Here is a 16,096-nt window from a genome sequence, read left to right as displayed (position 1 = left end):
TGAAGTTAAAACAGGAGGAAAAAACCTACCAACATTTTGTATCAAAACTGAAGTAAACCTTCCAAGTAGAGGAAAATATCCCTTTTTAAAAAATGAGTAATTATGCCTATAATTTCCACCTAATTAAAATGAAAATTTTAAATACTATTTTAGTAATCAGTTACTTTCACCACAAGTCAAATCTGTGCTGTTCTTTTTATTTTTGAGGCACTTTACTTTTGAGGCACTTCTGTGTATCTGTAAATTTCTACATAAAAGAATATTTGCCAAGTGCATAGTTGATAGAGCATTCCACAAGACACAAAGGGCTTTAATTTAGGAAAATTCTGAAGAAAGGTATTAGTAGGAGTTGGAGCTGAGATTCAAAATCATTTTTTTCTCTAGTTCTGAGCAATGGTAAGAAAAGTTATAGCTAATCTCTGATAATTTTTTCCTTTTTATTTTTAATTTTAACCATTCTTTACCTATTCACCTCAAAGGTTTTGTGGGTTTTTTTTTTTTCATATCTTATAATAAGACATAATTAATAAAATAACTTCTGTTGGTTACATTCTCGGAGCAAAATTTTCTCCTTTTTCAGTGCTGTGGCCTGTATATGTGGAATTAACTAATGGAAAAATTTATGGATGCAATTTCATTGTCAGTGCAACTGGAGTTGTGCCAAATGTGAACCATTTCTTGATGGCAGTAAAGTAAGTATACTGATTTCTTTTGGAGCTTTTCAAGTAAGGAAAAGAAACCTTTTCAGCTGGTTTATGCTTCTGTTCTGACATGGATTGCTAAAGATTTAAATACTGTGCACCATCTCAAAATAAGGCAGGGCATGTTGATACTGAGATATCCAACATGATAGAAGTGTATTTGATTTGTGGACTTGGTTTATTATGTTATTCCCCAGTTGTTTATAAACACTACATATGCAGTATTAAGCCTAATCAAAGAGAGCAAATCATCTGTATAATTGGCTAATGTGGCAAAAATATAGAATAATTTCCATGTTAGTTCTGTACCATAATCTTACCTTATTAATCTTGACATTTGCTCCTGGAAAGGAAGCAACTATTTCCAGTACTTCCATCTGGGACACTGAGCTGTCACAGTGCTCATGTTCATTGAGGGAAGTCAGCACCCAAATGTGGATGGTGATTCCAGAGTTCATAACTGCCATGTGCATTTCCAACCTCAGGATCATTTTGTTGCTGTGTTCAATGGCTGCTCAGCAACAACTAAAACATCCCTGGGTTATTAACACTGTTTTCATCACAAATCCAACAAATAGCCCCATACAAGCCACTACTAAAAAATGATCCCAAACAAAACCAGTATGTTGTGGTATTTGGGTTAAGTGGTGCCATCTGATTAGGAAGTAAAAGGCTGTGCTCTGGTTAAAGAAGGAAATGCTGAACATAGGTCTAATGTTGAGCCATGACATATTTCCAGGCCTATGCTATAAGCTTAGATCAGGAATTAAGTTTTTGCAATGCTTTTTTCTTGCCTTGGCAAAAATACAAACCGATCTCTTAAGACTGGGTGTCCCTGTAACACACAGTGTGATTTGGAATTTGGCAAGCCCTGTGACTTCCCTGCCTATGTATCAGTAATAATCCTTTAAAAACCTGTGCTGTGCTCTAGAAATAATAATAACAGTAATGCCTTGTACCTTCCATGGAGCTCTTGCCACTCAGCATAATCTCATGGTAAATAATACAGGAACAGCTGATTGTTAAGGGGGAGGGAGTTGGATGCTGGTTTCATTGCTGATGTGTGAACCCCTTCAGTTTGCTATGGGAGAGGATGGAGGACTGAAGGTGGACAAGCACATGCACACGTCACTGCCAGATGTGTTTGCAGCTGGAGATATCTGCACAGCAGCATGGGAGCCCAGCTCTGTGTGGCACCAGGTATGTCCTGGCACGTGTGACCCACAGGAGTTACAACCAGTGCTCACACCAAGGAGGGGAAGGTTAACAGAGGATTGTCACTGACAGATTTTCTGAAAAACCCTTTTGCTAGGATTTTGCTCCTGAGAAGCCTCAGAAAAGAAGAGTAAATAATAATTGTCTGATGGCTGTGGAATGTGGTCTGGAGATGGTTTACCAACAGGTGCATCTTTGATTGGTTGCATGTGAATTGTTTTTAATTAATGGCCAATGACAGCCAGCTGTGTCAGACACTAAGTCTGTCCCAAGATTTTATTATTCATTCCTTTCTAGCTTTCTGATGTCTCCTTTCTTCTATTCTTTAGTATAGTTTTAGTATATCATTTTCTTTTAATACAATATATATCATAAAATAATAAATCAGCCTTCTGAAACATGGAGTCAAGATTCTTATCTCTTCCCTCATCTTGGGGACCCTCAAACACCACCACGTTTGGTGACCCTGAGTGAGTGACACCCCACAGTGGATAATCCTGGGGGGATTGGTGACTGACTTTTGTGGAGGAAAATGAGCTGGTCATTTTGACCAGCTGGAATGAATGGAATGGAATGGAATGACTGGAAATGAGCTGGTCAGCCCAAGTATTAACAGCACAAAGTATGCAATGAATACTCACTGCAGTGAGTGTGCTCATGGCACAGGAATGGTCTCATGACTTCAGTCTTCCCAATTTTCTCTTGCAGATGAGGCTGTGGTCCCAGGCTCGGCAGATGGGATGGTATGCAGCAAAGTGCATGGCAGCAGAAGCTGTAGGGGAGTCTATTGATATGGATTTCAGCTTTGAACTATTTGCTCACATTACAAAATTTTTCAATTACAAGGTCAGTACAGTCTGATAGTTGTCAACCACTGCGTAACACATACTGCTTGCTTATATTCACATGCTGACAGTGAGCAGATGCTTTAATATTGAGGAAGCAGGTTTCTTTATATAGTAATTAATCCTAGCTTAGATTTTTCTCGATTCATACTAATGTGTATGATATTTCAAGGGGAAGATTTTTGAGTCCATTTTGTGTTTGCAAGCCAGTGATGGGGGGAGGGACCCTAGGGATGAATATTTCCCTGTTTGCATCCCTTTTGAGGCCGAGAACTGCTAGCAGCAGAAATGCTAAAAGCCAGTGCAATGTTGTTATGAGAGCTTTTCCCTTTTCCTTCTGCTAGGTGGTGGTTTTGGGGAAGTACAATGCTCAGGGCCTGGGCTCAGAGCACGAGCTGATGCTGAGGTGTACCAAGGGCCACGAGTACATCAAAGTGGTGATGCAGAACGGCTGAATGATGGGAGCTGTGCTCATCGGTGAAACGGACTTGGAAGAAACCTTTGAAAACTTAATTTTAAATCAAATGGATCTTTCAGCCTATGGTGAAGTTCTCCTAAATCCAGATATTGACATAGAAGATAATTTTGATCAAACAATACCCCATTCCCATTTTGTATGAAGCTTTGATAGCAAGTCATACATCTTAGAAAACTGTTTTCTCAGGATTGGGGTTAATGCAATCCTCTATTGAGATTTTGGGTTGATCTTGCCAAAATACTGACTGGTTACTGCCACAGGTACCACCTAATGGTGCAATCTCTGTTGAGCAGGCTCAAATGAACAGAGAACAGTTTCAGGGCACAGGGTGCTCAGAGCTCTTGCTGCCTGGAATGTAGGTTGCAAATACATGGCCTTACTCCTTTTTTTTTTTTTCTCCTTCTGAAATAAATGTATTTTCTACTCAGTTAAGTACAGAACACAAACTTTGCACAATGAAAGCCCGGAGGAGATGTCAGTTGAGAGCAGCTTTTGAACTGCTTGTCCCTTCAGCTGTCCAGGTGTTGGGGTAGAGCTGCACTCTACTGGATAGTGCCAGCCCTGGACAGCAGTTGTTTCATCCTGGCTTTTGATTTTGTTCTACAATTGCGGCCTGAGACTTCCTATTTATTTTGGAAAAATAATAAATTTGGAACAATTTATTGTACTCAATACAAAGCTGGCAGTACATATTGAGACTTGTCCCAGACAAATCACTTAATGTTTTTTAGGAGAATGACTGTTTTCAATTAAATTTTCAATTTTTGGCAAAGGTCTCAGCTAAAGCATGGGTGAAAGACTATAGGCTTTATTCACTGTCACAATTTTACCAGAAAAATAAAAGTGAAGAGCATGTTCTTAATGATATTAGTTTTATATTTGTTATACATGTAAGTGTAAGGGAGAAGAACTAAAATGCAACCACCCAGAACTTGCATTTATTAATGAAACTGAACATGCCTTTCTGATCTTTGGCTGCTAAGATGTTAAAAGTAAGAAAACAAAACTGAATCTAGTAGTCAGCATATGTGCCTGAGAATGCTTGCAGGCAGCAGTAGCTGTTTCCTAGGCTGGCAGGTTGTCTTGTTTGTAAACTTAAATTGAGGTACTTCTGCCAAGTACAGAAGTCATAGCATTCTATTTGAATAGCAACCTAGAAAAGTCCAATTTGAAGAGCAACAGACATATTTCAAAGGGATAAATACACATAATCACTCATAAATACATACAGTATCTCACTCCAACATGCCACAGTGGGTGTAGGGACACATGTCCCTACTCAGAACTGCAGAGGTGGCAGTGCCCACGTGGGCTGGAACAACCAGCCCTGGCACAGCAGCAGCTCTGAGCCAGCCAGGGCTCCAGAGGAAGGGTGCTGGACCATCCCAGTCTCCAGCTGTCTGATGTCACTCCCTGGGCCTGGTGACAGCAGCTGCCCTGGCTGCAGTGGGGTCACTGGTGAAGAGGAGAGTCACCTACACAGCAGGCAGAAGAACAGGAGCTGACAAGGCTTCGTGCAGAGCTAAGAACCACCAAGTCCTGTGCTGCAAAAGAGAGAAACCTCAAGAGGACTCTCAGGGGAGCAGTGGGTGGAAGGTCCCACAGGAAGGAAGCCTAGAAACCTCTGTACCTCTGTCAGTCCTTTCCAGACTGCGTGAACCTGCCACAGTGTCTACACTTCCAAAAAAAGGCGACATGGTCATTATATAGGTTTTGTAATCATTGCTATATCCTAAGATATGCACCAATTATTTTGATATGAAACACTTTTTCCTCCTCTATTTGCCTTCTAGATTTGACAGTTTTTTAAGATATTTGTTCCCTGTTCAGTGTTCATTAAAAAATACCATTACTAAAGCACAAATTGAACTTACACACTGCATTGTCCAGGGAGCAGTAACCATGATTAGCTCCTAAATGTAGTCTGTGATGCTCAGTCAATAACTACTGGTTGGTCATGTGCACCTTCCTGAAGCTTAGGCTTCTTTGCTTTTAATTTAGGACTACAGCTGGGCCGTTTATGTTCCTGTGATTTCTTCACCCCTGAATCTTGGAAAGTCTTTGATCCAGCCGGGGCATTTTCTCTGCTTCGTTTTGAATTTGAAGATTGAGACGGTTTGACCTGAAAGATTTAAGGAGAGTTCAATTAAAATTCTAGCATTGATTTCCTTTTTTTTCCATGTTCCCACACAAGAGAGAAGATATTTATGAGGTTGACTCCATTATTACAAAACATGTTTTGAGCAGATGCCAAATGATTAAATTAAGCTCTAATGGAGAAGATACCTATATGGCAAATCAGAACAGATGTAAATACCTTGGAAACACTTTTGCTGTTTGTTATCACCTCCATGCTGATGACGTGTCCCTCGTTTTTCAGCAGCCGGGCTTTGGGTCCCACCTTCAGGTAGGATATTGTGGCAAAGGCTGTGAAGCTGAAATCCTCCCTGCATGAATGAAATCACTGTTACAGGGGAAGGTTGGAGATGGAAGCCAGAGTATGCAGGGGGAAAAAAAACATAGAATCATTAGGGTGAGAAAAGATCTCCAAGATCCTCAAGTCCAACCAGCAAGCCAGCACTGCCACTAAACCATGACCTCAGGTGCCACATCTGCATGTTGTGTGAACAGACCCAGGAATGGTGACTCCACCACTGCCCTCCTCAACAGCTCTTTCCATAAGGACAGAGACACATTAACCCTTCTGATGGATGTTCCAGAGAGCAGCCTACATTCTGCTTTATCTATTCAAGTAGACAGTCAGGTGACTTAGAGCTGCTCTGATCAACACTTAACATAATTCAGTGTGTCAACCTTGACACACACAAAAACAGTCAGATACACACCACTTGAAACACATGCAGGAAAATGAGGAAAAAAGATGTAATAAGTGAAAAGAGTTCCTCAACCTCTTAATAATATTAAAAAAGCTGTATGGAGAGATGCAAAGAAAAATTAAGTCAAAATAAAGGGAACTTGAACTTAACAATTATATGAGAAGAAAAAACACATAGCACATGGACAGCTTAAAGAGGCAGCACTGGTATTAGTTCCACTATGCTTTCTTAAAATTTCTGAGTACCACTTTCCACATTAGCCAGACCTTCCTGACTTAGACATGGTGTGCACAACCCCATTTGCTCTCCTTGTCCATGGAATGTGAAGGAGATCTGTATGAACTGCAGACTTCTCCAGAGTAATCCTGCTGCAGATTTAAACATTCTACCTGAATACAGAAGACCCCCAGCTTTTTTAATTTGCACGAGATGCAGCATTGCAACTGTTCCTCTGACTTTAGGAATGGAAATATAGCAATGCTTGAAGGGTTTTTAAGAATACATTAAATGCATCTGAAATGAAAACAGGACTACAGAATGTATCCATTCATGTTATACCAAAGTAACAAGAGAGCAAAGAAAAATGACTACTAAATGTTACAAAACCAAACCAAAGAAAACAAAATCGTTATCTTACATACTTCAGATACTGCTGCAGCAGTAAATGAGCAGTAATTCTCTCCAGCTCCTCTCGAGGGTGCTTGGGTGGAGCAACTTCAGGCACCCTGAATTTGGACACACCTTTCCCAGACCAGGCATCGATTAATTTCAGTGGGGTGAGTTTCTCACTCATGCTGTCAGCTTGCTCAAGGATCTTTATTAGGTCCCTGCAGTACCCTGTTACATCCAGCTTCTCACATGCTGCAAGTAAAAGTGAAGGAACATTTGAACAGAAATGTAGTTAGACATATTGTTATATGTAGCTATAAATACATCTCTTTGTGCTATATAACAGCAAGGCTTTTTTTGTTTTGCTTTTAAACTAACTAGGCAAAAGTAGGCCACCAAAAACTGATATTCATAACAAAATCTGCACCTTGAAAACAGTCAGTAATACAAGCACAGGTCACAAAATTTGTTCAGAGTTTTTCTACACCAGGTATTTCTTTAAATCACCTTTTCCCACGTTCCCTGTCCTTTACCTACCATTCTCTCTACAGCAGTTATCACACATTCTGTTGCAGTTGGCAGAATCCCACACTTCATCAAAGTGGTGAGCTATGAGCACCCGGCGACACCTGAGGAGCAGAGAGCAGAGGGGGGGCTATGGATCCCAGGTGGGTTTGTCACACCTGCCTTATGCAGCATGAAATGGCAAAAGAGTCCTAGGGACAGTTCAGATCTCAGAACAAGCACAAAGAATTATCAGAGGAAAAATCAGAGAACAGAGGCAGCAACACCAGCATTCCCTATCAGCTATGCCAATCCTGGTGTAGGAACAGCTTGGTTGAAGCACAAGAGTACCATCTGCAGTTCCCAGAGAATGAAAAATGGTAAGAATATGAACTCATGGTTACACTGAGGCCACAAAAGGCTTTACTGGGTTGCAGCAGTTTTGTCCACGGATACACATTTTCCATTAATATTCCAAATATCACAGTGAAGCAAGTGAAGCAGGTGAAGCAGCAAACACACCTGGATTCCTATGTTGCCATTAAACACTGTAGCTCAGAGCCAAAACCACAGAACTCCAGTATTTCCTCTGGCTGGGATCTGAAATCCAAACAGTGTTTGTTGACAAATACTTCACCTCAACAAAACCACTTCCAGAATTGTGTCCTGAAGCTAGCAAGCTAGCTCCTGTTTTTACGGGTGGTTTTGTTTGGTGATGGGTTCATTTTGGTTTTGTTACAGGTTTTTTCTTTTCTTTTCTTTTTTTTCCAAAGACCCCCTTAAAACCCCCGCAAAAATTAGCCCATTTAAAAACTAAGCAACCAAGCCAGCACAGTAACTTACTTGCTCATATTTTGGCAATAAGATACCATATCGTACAGCTTCTCTTGGCCAACATTTTCTGTCCGGTTTGGCTGTCTGTCTCTGCCCCGACACGGGTAGGGTGGTTCTTGGGTGGCACACGATTCAAAGGATGAGTCTGGACTCTTCAGCTTTTCGATCTTCAGGTTGTTTATTATTTCTTATCTACAAAATTTTCTGTCTGCCCAACAGAGGTCTGATCTGCAAGCAGTCACAGGCACTCTCTGACCACCCACGGGGCGGTCATGTCTTTTTATACTAAAATCTACGTACACAATATTTACCTTTATTTCCCAATGCTTTTCACCCATGTTAACAAGTGCACCTTCACCATAAACAAATCCCCAAGTGCCAACATCATCACAGGAGATGGAGGACAAGAAGAAGAAAGAAGAAGGACGAGACACGCCCTGATCCCTCCATCTTGTCTCCATAACCCCCCTGTACTAAAAACCTTAAAGTTTATATCTCACCCTCTAAATGTGTCTGTTTTACACCTTTTACTCTAAAGTGATTCTCATGTCCTCAAACTCTTGTTACTTCTGTGGATGGATCAAAATCAAGCCACTAAGCACTCTTGGCAACATTCCAGGATTTCCGAGACCCCCAAGGGTTCTCCTGGCATCTCTGGACATCGGGAACGATGTGCTGAGATCCCACAATTTTCCATCACCACCATTGAGCTGATTCTGAATATATCTCCAAACCCATAATAAAAAAATGCAGTCAGCTTTTTGGTCATCTTTACCTGCAATGTATTAAAATGAACAGATAATGACAATCTCAACCAATTGACCAATAGCTCCTCAAGCTCCTTGACAAGCTTTTGTCCACATAGTCTCAAATCTGCCTTTAAAAACGTAATGAGATTAACAAGATCAAAAAATCCCAAAACACTGCAGAACGTTTTTGGGGGTGGAGTTTGGCCATAACAGGTATTTAATGCTGCTAAACATTGATCAATCCTTAAAATTCCCTGCTCCAGACTCCCCATCCTACTTGTATTTCTGAAATTCAAACAATGAGTAAACATCATCTAGAGGCAATCTGAGTAAATCACACATCCCAGGTGCTGTACAAAATAAAAAAAAAAAAAATTGTATATCAAATCTGTGTCATGTTATTCTGGTAAGCCACAGATTTGATAGAAAATCAAGTATTTCAAAAGATGCCAGATAACCAGTTATTCTTTGTTACACTGCAGTAGAGGCCTGGTCATGAATTCAATTTATATTTAAAGCCTCTTTACAGAGGCAGTTCATTACACCCTTTGAAAAGTGTCTCAAAGGCAAGAGACTTTGCACAACTGCCTGGAAAACTCAAGGACAGTTTTGCTGGTGTCATGGATGTCAATGGCAACTTGGCCAAAGCCACTTCCTGCAATACCTGCACGTCCACTCTCCTGGTAGTAGTTTTCCATGGACTTGCTCATAGAGTGATGAATTACAAACCTCACATCAGGTTTATCAATTCCCATGCCAAAAGCAACAGTTGCCACTACCACCTGTGAAAAAGAAAAGGATTGAGAAATCATCAAGCTACCAAATCACAATTTCTTTAAACAAGACATAAGTCCATGTAAAGTATTTACTTAACCTGGATTTGATTTGTTGCCCATCCTTTATGAACTTTGGTTTTATATTTAGCATCCATGTTTGCATGGTAAGTCCCTGCCTTGATTCCCAGTTTCTGCAAACTCACAGTAACTTGCTCAGAATCCTTCTGAGAAAAGCAGTAAACAATTCCTGCACAAAAGTGAAAGAGGCCTCATTGTAATGCCTTAAAAAGGCCAGACAATCCCCAAGAGTTAAAAAACAATAGTGGAAGTTTTATTAGCTTATCAAATAAATACTTAAAAAGCATTATACAGTTTATGTGCCTATTTAGTCCACAGTATTGGTATTTATGAAGGAAAATTCAGTAATCAGCTTGGACCTGAAGGCTAGAGAGGAAATACAGGTGCCAATCCATAGAACCATGGAGGCATTCTGTAAATGCTCAAGGAGGACAATGCTTATTAAAGCTTTTTAAAGGGGTGCTATGCCTTATGACATCTATGGCATCTCACCTGTGGTTTAGTTAAATCTGCCTTTGTCATTGGTCAGGCTGGGCTAAGCCAGGGATTACACACAAAGCCAGGTGATTTTGAACCATCTTAGCACAGTTTGTGCTCAGGGAGCTGCTCCTCACAGCCACAGAGCTCCAAGCAGAGACAGGGACAGACTGCTGCTCCAGAACCTGGGTTCTGCTGCCTTGGCAAGATGTCTCTCCTCTTTATTTCCACTACAGAGTTTACTGACTGCACAAGGTCAACTTTTACAGTTCTGCTTTTATCTGCAATTCACCCCATAAGACCCATTCTGGGCACTGAGGAACAGATGACTCTTCTGATCAAATATGAAAAAACACATTAAAGATTGCAAGTATCCTGACACATGGATAGCAAACAATGGGTGATTTAAGAACATAGAGATCACCTTTTCTTGCATTTACAATCTTAAACCTTCCTATGATTACCTATGTAACCTTTGTTTTATAGACATCAACATTCCAGTTCAATACTTCAGAAGATACAAGTAAATTGTAAAGATATTTAAACACTAATGAAGGAAGAGAGAAATTATTCAAGGTATGTTTCTTACTAAATTCTATTTATTCTAATTCTGCCTTCATCATACATTAAACATCCAGAATTCCTCTACATGCTTCAAGATCATTTGAAAACATCCCAACATCCTTGCAATGATGAAGATTAAGAAGATAATAAGTGTCTTTTGAGACACTTTTTACCTGACAGTCCTTTGTATCTTCCATTAATAGTCTTAACTATGTCCTCAATGAAATCTTCGTTATTTGAAGGCTTATGCCGAACCTCAAAAACACATTAAGCACACGTCAGAGTTCAAGTGGGCAAACAGTCTGCCAAACAACCTTGTTTTACTTTTTCCAGTATAATAAACACAACTATTCTGCCATTTAAAAAGAATTACCATATTCTTTTTATGAACAGTCAGATTACAACTCAAAAAGTCCATTGAAAAATAAACCCAGAACAAAGCTGCAAGCTTTCCCCACCAAGAAGAATAAACAAACCTGTGGTCAAAGTGAAAATACAGCACAACAGAATAATTCATAAGAATTTTTTTCCAACAGGTTGAAGCAGTCTGAGCCTGCTGCCTGCCCCTCTCCCTGCAGCAGACAGCACAACAGCACAAACCAGGTAGCAAGACCTACCTCATAGTAAAGGTTGGGCCTGTTGAAGGAAGCAGTAAAGGTAATGCACTTCTGAACGTGCAAAATGCTCTGAGCATCCTTTAAAACGTGATTGGTAGCTGTTGCTGTCAATCCAATCAAGGGAGTATTGGGAAACTGTCTTTTCAGGATACCAAGAGACTTGTAGTCTAAGCAAGAAAAGAAAAAGGGGAACGAAAAAGAATTCTCCTACCACAAAGGCAAACATAAAAAAGGCATTCATGTAGAGAGTATTTAATGGGGTAATGCTGCAATAAATGTTATCACTGCTAATCTACTACAGAACTAATTTATTCATCCAACAGAAGTAACAAGCAGTTGCACTTAGCAAAAGAGATGTCTTCTACTTGAGTTTTAAAGACTCTATCACAGAATCATTTGGGTTGGAGGTAATCTCAAAGGCCATCTTGTTCCAACCCCCTGCCATGAGAAGGGAGATCTTCCACTATCCCAGGGTGCTCAGAGCCTCATCCTACCTGGCCTTGGACACCTCCAGGGATGAGGCATCCATAACTTCTCTGGGCAGCCTGTGCCAGTGCCTCACCGCCCTCACAGTTCTTCCTAAAACCCAATCTCATCCCACCCTCAGTTTGAAGCCATTCCCCCTTGGCCTGTCACTCCAAGCTCTTGTAAAAAGGCCCTCCCCAGTTTCCTTTTAGGCTGCCTCCAGGTATAGAAAGGCTGCAATTATCAGCCACAATTCAGAAGGCAAAAATGAATGGAAGTAGAAATTCTTCAAAAGTTAGAAAAATATGTGTGGCATTGTATTAACCAACATTCAGGTTATTTTGCAGGTCTGTTGTTACAGCTTTTGATTAAACAGAGCTTTTCTAATAAACAAGCAATGTGGAATTTGGATACATAGACCAGGCTGTAAAAATAAAAACCTCTAAAGGTTCAGTACTGACAATCACCTGCTGCCTTTGAATGGAAGTGCAGCCAGAGGTACACATCCAAATTCCACACTGCCTGTTGAACCAGCCTGGCTCTTGGCTCAGGCACCACTTCTAAGCAAAATTGCTAAGAGTGACTTTACATTTAATATTGCTTCAAATCAGGTTTTCTTTCAAAGACAAAGAAACAGCAACCAACATTATTCTGCAGTCTCCAAGACAGGAAAAAGAGTGAAGTGAACTTTCTTTCCCTGTAAGCGAAGGGAATTTGCTTCCAATTACTTTAGAGGTGATTAAAATATATCTCATAATTTACAAATTGCTGTACCTATTTCATCAGAAGGGCCAGGGAGTGGTGTATAGAATGACACTTTCATACAGCAGATTAAAGGTAAATATCATCTGTATTAAAGATGCCATAAAAAAGCTTTGATTTTATAAAGCTCCAATTAAAGTAAGCAGAAGAAGTAATTTTTGAGAATACTGACAGCAAAATCTATGTTGAAATCATCATTTGCATGACCTTAGCTCCTGCATGACTTGTAAATTAAAGTCCTTGAGCTAACACAGGTGTGTGTCATACATTAAGAATGCACTTCACCCGGAAAGGAAGCAGCTGGCACATTGACTGACTGCTGCCTGAGCAGCCCTCAGAGGGATTTCTGAGGCCTTATTTCAGGCCCAACTCATGACTGACTGACTGCTGCCTGAGCAGCCCTCAGAGGAGTTTCTGAGGCCTTATTTCAGGCCCAACTCATGACTGACTGACTGCTGCCTGAGCAGCCCTCAGAGGAGTTTCTGAGGCCTTATTTCAGGCCCAACTCATGACTGACTGCCTGCTGCCTGAGCAGCCCTCAGAGGGGTTTCTGAGCAGCATACCAGGCCTGAAGTCATGGCCCCACTGACTGCAGCAGTGCACCTCATCCACGGCAATGCGAGCCAGGCACCCAGCCTGGTAAGCCTTCTCCAGCTTGGACATGAACATTTTGCTCTTTGCAATCTTCTCTGGGGTCACATAAATGAGCTTCAGCTGGGAATTCCTCTTCAGCATTTCTGTGTGCACCCATTTCACGTGTTCCTGTTCAAAAAAAACAGACAGCAGGGGCTGACAAACTGGGACAACACACTGCAGTGCTTCATGCTAAGGCTCTTAGGAGGTGATGAGCAACTCCTAAGGTGTAATTAACAGAGACTGATAAAGTGTTCCACAGCACTGACCACTATAAGCCTTTGTAGAAGATCACTGTATATGAAAGGGTCATTTTAGTACTTAGAAAATCTGTGCTGGAACTTTGAAGAAGCAAAGTGTTGAATTTGTCTTTGCTCCATTGGGTGGTATCAATATTTCCCCAATAAACTGTGATGTAACAAACATCCCTAAAAGTGTAAAAGAATTCCTTGCACACTACAGTACTTTTTATTAGTGAGTTTTCAGAGCTCTCTGCATCAAAGCAGGCTTCAAGTTTGGCACATTGCATCAAGGCAGAGAGTTATCAAATCCAGTGTCATGTGCAAGTTAATGATCACAGCCTCCTGCTAGTCAGGAAAATAGCTGTTAAAAAGCAACTGTCTAGTAAGAGACTGGGAAATGAGTTGCTTCTGGGCCTCTGGATCAAACAGCTCACCACCCTAGAGGAAGAGATAAACAGTTACATGTAAAAGACTGCACTGCTCAACATGGTAAAAGCAGACAAAAATCACCTACTCCAAGTCTAGAAACTGAGTAAAAATCTACAACCCATATCAGCCAAAGGCACTTCACACCCTCTAAGCAGCCCCAAGAAATCTATTTATTCCACAAGAAATCTATTTATTCCATAAATCTATTTATTAAGATATCTATTTATTCTGTTGCTGTCCCTAAAACATGAACACAAGACACTTAACCACCTTTCCCACACCACAGCACCCTCCTGGCCAGATACTGTTGCTAGAACAGCCTTAGCTGATAAATCTGCCTCATCCATTCAATATTCACAAGTAACTACACAGAGCAGAGACACCAGCACATTGAGCACACACCTTGCTGCTTGAGGCATTTAACAAAGCTGCAGAGATACCAAGCTGTTCCAAAACCATCAGCTGATCCTCCATGAGAGATATCAAAGGACATATCACCAGTGTGAAACCTGTAACAATCAACCATTGTGCAGTTCAGATGTCACAAATATCTCCTCTAATTCTTTATACTGATGCATCAGCCCTGCTCTGAAGAAACTGCCAAATGTAAGCTCAAGCTTCATGCACAGCAGGGGATTCCCCTCCTAGACAGCTGACAAGTGAGTGCCAGATCACACAGGGATAATTCTTATTAAATGCCCACAACATACACCCTATCTCTACCTATATGACCATGGTTGTGTGGCTTCTGGTAGTGATAAGCCACAAGAAAAGGGGATGTTTCCCACAGTCCTCTCATTTGAAGCTGTTGAGAGTAATCTGACTGGATCTGTAATTTTTTTGCAGATAACAATAGCAAAGCAACTGGTAAAGACAAGGTCATTTGACCCTAAAATTCATAATGTGAACTCTGCCTCAAAATTTTTAGGATGGAGTTTTCATAAAATACTTTCCTACTTTTAGAGAAGTGGAGATCAAACAAAGCACAACTTGACTTTTAGGTAAAAAACCCCAATCAGTTTTAACATTAAACTGAAACCCCAGATTGTACCAAAGTATAGTAGAGCTCCCAGTGAAGTAATTCACTGATAAATGGGAGTAAAGTTCTAATTTGGGACCTTGGATTCTTTAAATTGCTAATATATGCTCCTAGATACAACATCCTGAGACACTGGTTGATGAGCATGAATTCTTTTTGTTCCTTGCACTTGATGGGATTGAAAATATGTTCCTTGCGTTTGCTGGGCCTTTGAAAAGGCCAGATAAACTCCTCAACTGAGCTGTGTATAACTGTTGTCCAAATCAGCTCCTCTGACCTCAAACAGATGAGATGTGTGGATTTTCCAAGCTCAGCTAAGCCTGTTCAATAACTGCTGCCACAAGCTGCTACTCCAGCGGGCTCTGGGGATGCAGGGATTGCTCCCATCTTCTGGTGGGAGGGCAAAGGCCAAAAATGACAGTGGCTCCATCCCATGAGAAAATTCAAGTCTAGATTCCTCTACACCCAGTGATGTATATAACTCCTCTGCTTACACAAAATGCCTGTGAAGATCAACAACACCTTTGCCCATCATGAAATTTATCCTGCTTTTTTTCCAAAATGTGATTATTTACCGAAGTGGGCTGTCCTCATGTTGGATTTTTTGAGCCTCTGTGCATCAAGTCCTGAAGTATGTGGAGTTTATTTTACTGAGAAGAATACTTTTGGTGTATAGTGAAAGCATTTGGCTTCTGACTGCTGGCTCTGGTTCCACCAGTTGAAACATGAGGTGGTTGAGGGTTATTTTTAGGTCTTAGATATTCTTTAGGGATGAACACAACGGCTGAAAAAAAAACCAGCTGTGGTGCTCCTGGGTAATCTATAGCAATTTTTAAGTTAGGAGAAACCTGTTATCTCATACTACAGGCTGAAAACCTGTCCATTCATTGCTGCATGGTGATGGAATTTGGTTGGGACACTGGTATGCTCGGAGGAAATGGATCCACAGCATCCAGGTAGCCCTGAGCTGGGAAAGGCTCAGTTACATGTCCTAAGGAGTTATGTAACTTTTCCTTTTCTCATCCTCTACTAGCACAGGCACAGAGTCAGAAAGAAATTTTTTAGTACACTCCACTTGTTCTTTAATTTAATTTAATTTAAAAAATTAATCCCACCAGTGTTGGAATTCATCATTTTACAGAAAGCAGAAACACTGGGTTTATTTTCAGCAAGATGTTTCTAAATTCTAAATCATATCTTTAAATGAGAAGTTGTTTTTTTTATATATACCACACTTCATTG

At 40.6% G+C, this 16,096-nt stretch overlaps 2 protein-coding genes across 2 annotated transcripts; one reads left to right on the top strand and one right to left on the bottom strand.

The window, feature by feature from the left end:
• The first annotated feature begins 1,784 nt into the window (after nucleotides 1-1,784).
• On the top strand, nucleotides 1,785-5,077 carry LOC139587645 (pyridine nucleotide-disulfide oxidoreductase domain-containing protein 1-like). Its single transcript, XM_071422040.1, has 3 exons — nucleotides 1,785-1,901; nucleotides 2,625-2,762; nucleotides 3,106-5,077. Exons 1-3 carry the CDS (start codon nucleotides 1,785-1,787, stop codon nucleotides 3,214-3,216), a joined length of 366 nt encoding a protein of 121 aa, XP_071278141.1. The 3' UTR covers nucleotides 3,217-5,077.
• A 46-nt stretch (nucleotides 5,078-5,123) lies between these two features.
• LOC139587644 (ATP-dependent DNA helicase Q1-like) lies at nucleotides 5,124-14,349 on the bottom strand (the record flags this gene model as incomplete). The annotated part of the gene is given in 13 exon segments (XM_071422039.1): nucleotides 5,124-5,361; nucleotides 5,557-5,686; nucleotides 6,718-6,937; nucleotides 7,223-7,314; nucleotides 8,033-8,090; nucleotides 8,711-8,768; nucleotides 8,770-8,798; nucleotides 9,437-9,554; nucleotides 9,647-9,795; nucleotides 10,841-10,922; nucleotides 11,285-11,451; nucleotides 13,075-13,273; nucleotides 14,218-14,349. Coding segments are annotated over 13 exon segments (1,623 nt in total), but the record flags the coding sequence as incomplete, so codon positions are not given.
• Between the last annotated feature and the right edge of the window lie 1,747 nt (nucleotides 14,350-16,096).

The sequence above is a fragment of the Agelaius tricolor genome, unplaced genomic scaffold, assembly GCF_023055355.1.
Source record: "Agelaius tricolor isolate 1412-34295 unplaced genomic scaffold, bAgeTri1.0.p SCAF_3, whole genome shotgun sequence".
In the NCBI taxonomy this organism is placed as follows: domain Eukaryota; kingdom Metazoa; phylum Chordata; class Aves; order Passeriformes; family Icteridae; genus Agelaius; species Agelaius tricolor.
Note: the sequence above shows the minus strand (reverse complement) of the source record. Positions and strands in the feature narration are given on the sequence as shown.